The sequence below is a fragment of the Penaeus monodon genome, chromosome 13 (genome assembly GCF_015228065.2).
Source record: "Penaeus monodon isolate SGIC_2016 chromosome 13, NSTDA_Pmon_1, whole genome shotgun sequence".
NCBI classification, from domain to species: domain Eukaryota; kingdom Metazoa; phylum Arthropoda; class Malacostraca; order Decapoda; family Penaeidae; genus Penaeus; species Penaeus monodon.
The window spans coordinates 17,608,407-17,611,341 of record NC_051398.1 but is presented as its reverse complement, the minus strand read 5'-3'; the positions used below and the strand labels follow the sequence as shown (position 1 = coordinate 17,611,341).

The following is a 2,935-nucleotide window of genomic DNA, read 5'->3' as shown; positions in this document are numbered from 1 at the left end:
CAAATGTAACGGAGAAAACGTGTGCCTTTATTCTCTTAATTATAAATTCATTTCGAGTTTGGTTAGGTTAGATGATGCCTTATAGAGATTGGGATGGTTAGGATGGGTGTATGTAAGGATCTCTTAAAGACACTTGTATCTGGTATGAAAAATACTGTTCATTGTTTGTCATTTTTGCATTAAGACAGTATAGATGCAGTGTTGTCTGCATATTACTTACAAACACAAAAATGGCATCATTACTGCGAAACAATTCTGAACTTGTCAATTATACATTAAGAACCAGTGGGGGGGGGGTGCGTTTGTGTTTATGTGTATGCCGGGGGGGGGGGGCTTGTGTTTGTGTGTATGCGTATGAATGTGAGTATGTGTAAATAGAGAGACATTAAAATTTCCAACATCATCGCTATGAAACCACTTGCTTTGAACCGTGCCTTGCCTCGCAGGTGCTGGAAATCGACTGCATGACGGGCGTGGGGCCGAAGGCATGGGCGAAGGACTTCACTCTGGTGCGGCAAGGACTGGTTGCGGCTCTCAGGAAGTGCTTGCAGCTGCGGCGCCTCGTGTGTCGACCCACGACGCTCGTGGAGAACGACCTGCTGGACATCTTGGCGATAAATCGAATGCATAAACTCGAGGTGAGAATCAGGTTTTCCTCCTCTTTGTTTGTTTTATTATATTATATGTTAACATTAATAACAGTAAGAATACAAAATGTGAAAATATTGTTATAAAAGAAATTAGTTGATACTGAATAGATAGACAAAAACAATCACACGGATTTCGTCGTAAAATTTCCATGCACATCGCAGGTACTGGAGCTGTACAACTGCGTGCTTGGCCTGAGCACCGCGCGCCTCATCGTGGACACATGCGAAAACCTGCACGTGATGAAAGGCCTTCGCACGTGGCGCGGGCTGACCCTGCAAGACCTCGTAATGCTCAGAAAACACACCCGAGGTCATCGTCGCATGGCTGAGCTGAAGATTCTTCCCTGAGACGAACCAGGCGCCATAGATTTAGTTCTGATACTTGGCAATTACGGTCCCGGAAGGTTATACAGTACCGACTTGTGGACTTCTTTGAATTAAGAAAAAAATATGTAATTAATCTCTTATTTACATTCTTTTGAGTTAGAATACCTTTTTTCTTTACATGTGATAAAAACAAAACGCTAGTCAGGTTTTGCTTATTAGTTAATAGCATAGTATTTACGGTGCTGAAGTTTTGCATATGTTTTTAGTTGGTCTGATTATAATAATTTATCCTGTTTAATCTATATTACAGTAAAGTCTGATGCTCAGACTTATGTTGTTTTGGTTAAAGATATCTAAACATTTGTTTCCCAAAGAGTATCAATGCTGTGAATGATGATAAAATACTGTGGAAAAGAGAGATACAGTGTATCAGAGAGAGTGAGAGAGAGAGAAAGAGAGAGAGAGAGAGAGAGAGAAAATGTATATATATATATATATATATATATATATATATATATATATATATATATATATATATATAGAAAGAGAGAGAGAGAGAGAGAGAGAGAGAGAGAGAGAGAGAGAGAGAGAGAGAGAGAGAGAGAGAGAGAGAGAGAGAGAGAGAGAGATAAAACCTTAACATTGAAATAAACAGTGCAGAATTCCAAGAAAATTAACAACAGTTTTATTAGAAAACGTCTGTGATACAGTATATTTATAGTCAAATGTTTGTATAATATAATAAACTAAACTGTAATGTAGTTCTGTATTGTTGTCCTAAAAGCAGACAAGCAGACGAAAAGGTGTAAGGTGCATTACATATAGACACAAGAAAATACTGGACATTCTCTGCGTTTACACAGTTTCTCTACTGTATGTAAAAGTATTAAAGTTTCATTACATTCAAATTTGTAAAGAAATAAGCTAGAAATCAAGATAGATCTTAATGAAAGTAAAAACGACAAGAACAGAAACATGACATTATATATTAATAAGAGACTACACTGAATATTTTTATTCATGAGCTGGCAATAACTGTGAAATCCAAGAATAACCCTAAATCTGTGTCTCCCACTTTTTTGGCGGTTGGTAAGGTCTCTGAAAATTCTTATTTCGTCTGGATGACCCCCCCCCCGCCATGTATAAAGAGGTTAAACAGACGTATTAAGTAACAATAAAATAGATTATAAAAAATTATTTATACCACTGTCATGAAAGTTATACTAATAAATCTATATTCAAGTATTATATGCTTATACACAAAACTTTTCGTCGTCAACATAATCATACCCATACAACGAAGTTTAATATTAGATTTCAAGTGTCGACTTGGATACAATGTGACTGTCTTGCTACCACTAAAGACAACTGGTAACCGTAATTTGTACCAAAGTTTATAGAGCGAACTGTCAGCTGATATCATATATCGACCAACAGGGTGTACACAGGCAGGGTGTAGATGTAGGCGGTGGACTGTCTTTGTGGGCGCAGAGTGCACCACCCCTCCAGCTCTGTCAACACTTGATGATGGAGCATGCTAACTGCTCAGGGTAGATTAGGGGGCTAATGGCTTTTAACAGTTGCCTAAAAGATACCATGTTTACTTTTATGGAGTGATATTTTAAGATATACTAAATGCAGACTTGAAACGTTTCTATATGAGGAAATAGATTAATTTGTTTCAGACTCATATCGTTTTAAAATAAAAGAATTCAAATAAGTATTACTACAGCACTACGTGCATATACCTCGCAAAAGAAATGAAATGGTTATGCTATGTAAAAAACATCCTTCGAAAATATAAGCAAACATGCGCAGTTCGAGTCTCACTAATTATATCAGGGCTTATCGCCGGTCAATGCTGGCCAGATCGCAGCAACGGCGGACAGAGAAACAAGTGGTTTGTGAAAAAGGAAATAAAATAATCGTTTGCAGGCACAATGAGGACTCGGGAATTA

At 37.6% G+C, this 2,935-nt stretch overlaps 1 protein-coding gene across 1 annotated transcript in view; it reads left to right on the top strand.

Annotated features, from left to right (window-relative positions):
• Positions 1 to 2,068, top strand: part of LOC119580172 — an 8,041-nt gene extending 5,973 nt beyond the window's left edge. The window contains exons 2-3 of the mRNA XM_037928150.1: positions 447 to 638; positions 813 to 2,068. Of these exons, the coding sequence (XP_037784078.1) occupies positions 447 to 638; positions 813 to 998 (378 nt within the window). The 3' untranslated portion in view covers positions 999 to 2,068. The remainder of the gene's footprint in view (positions 1 to 446; positions 639 to 812) is intronic.
• The last annotated feature ends 867 nt before the right edge of the window (positions 2,069 to 2,935 follow it).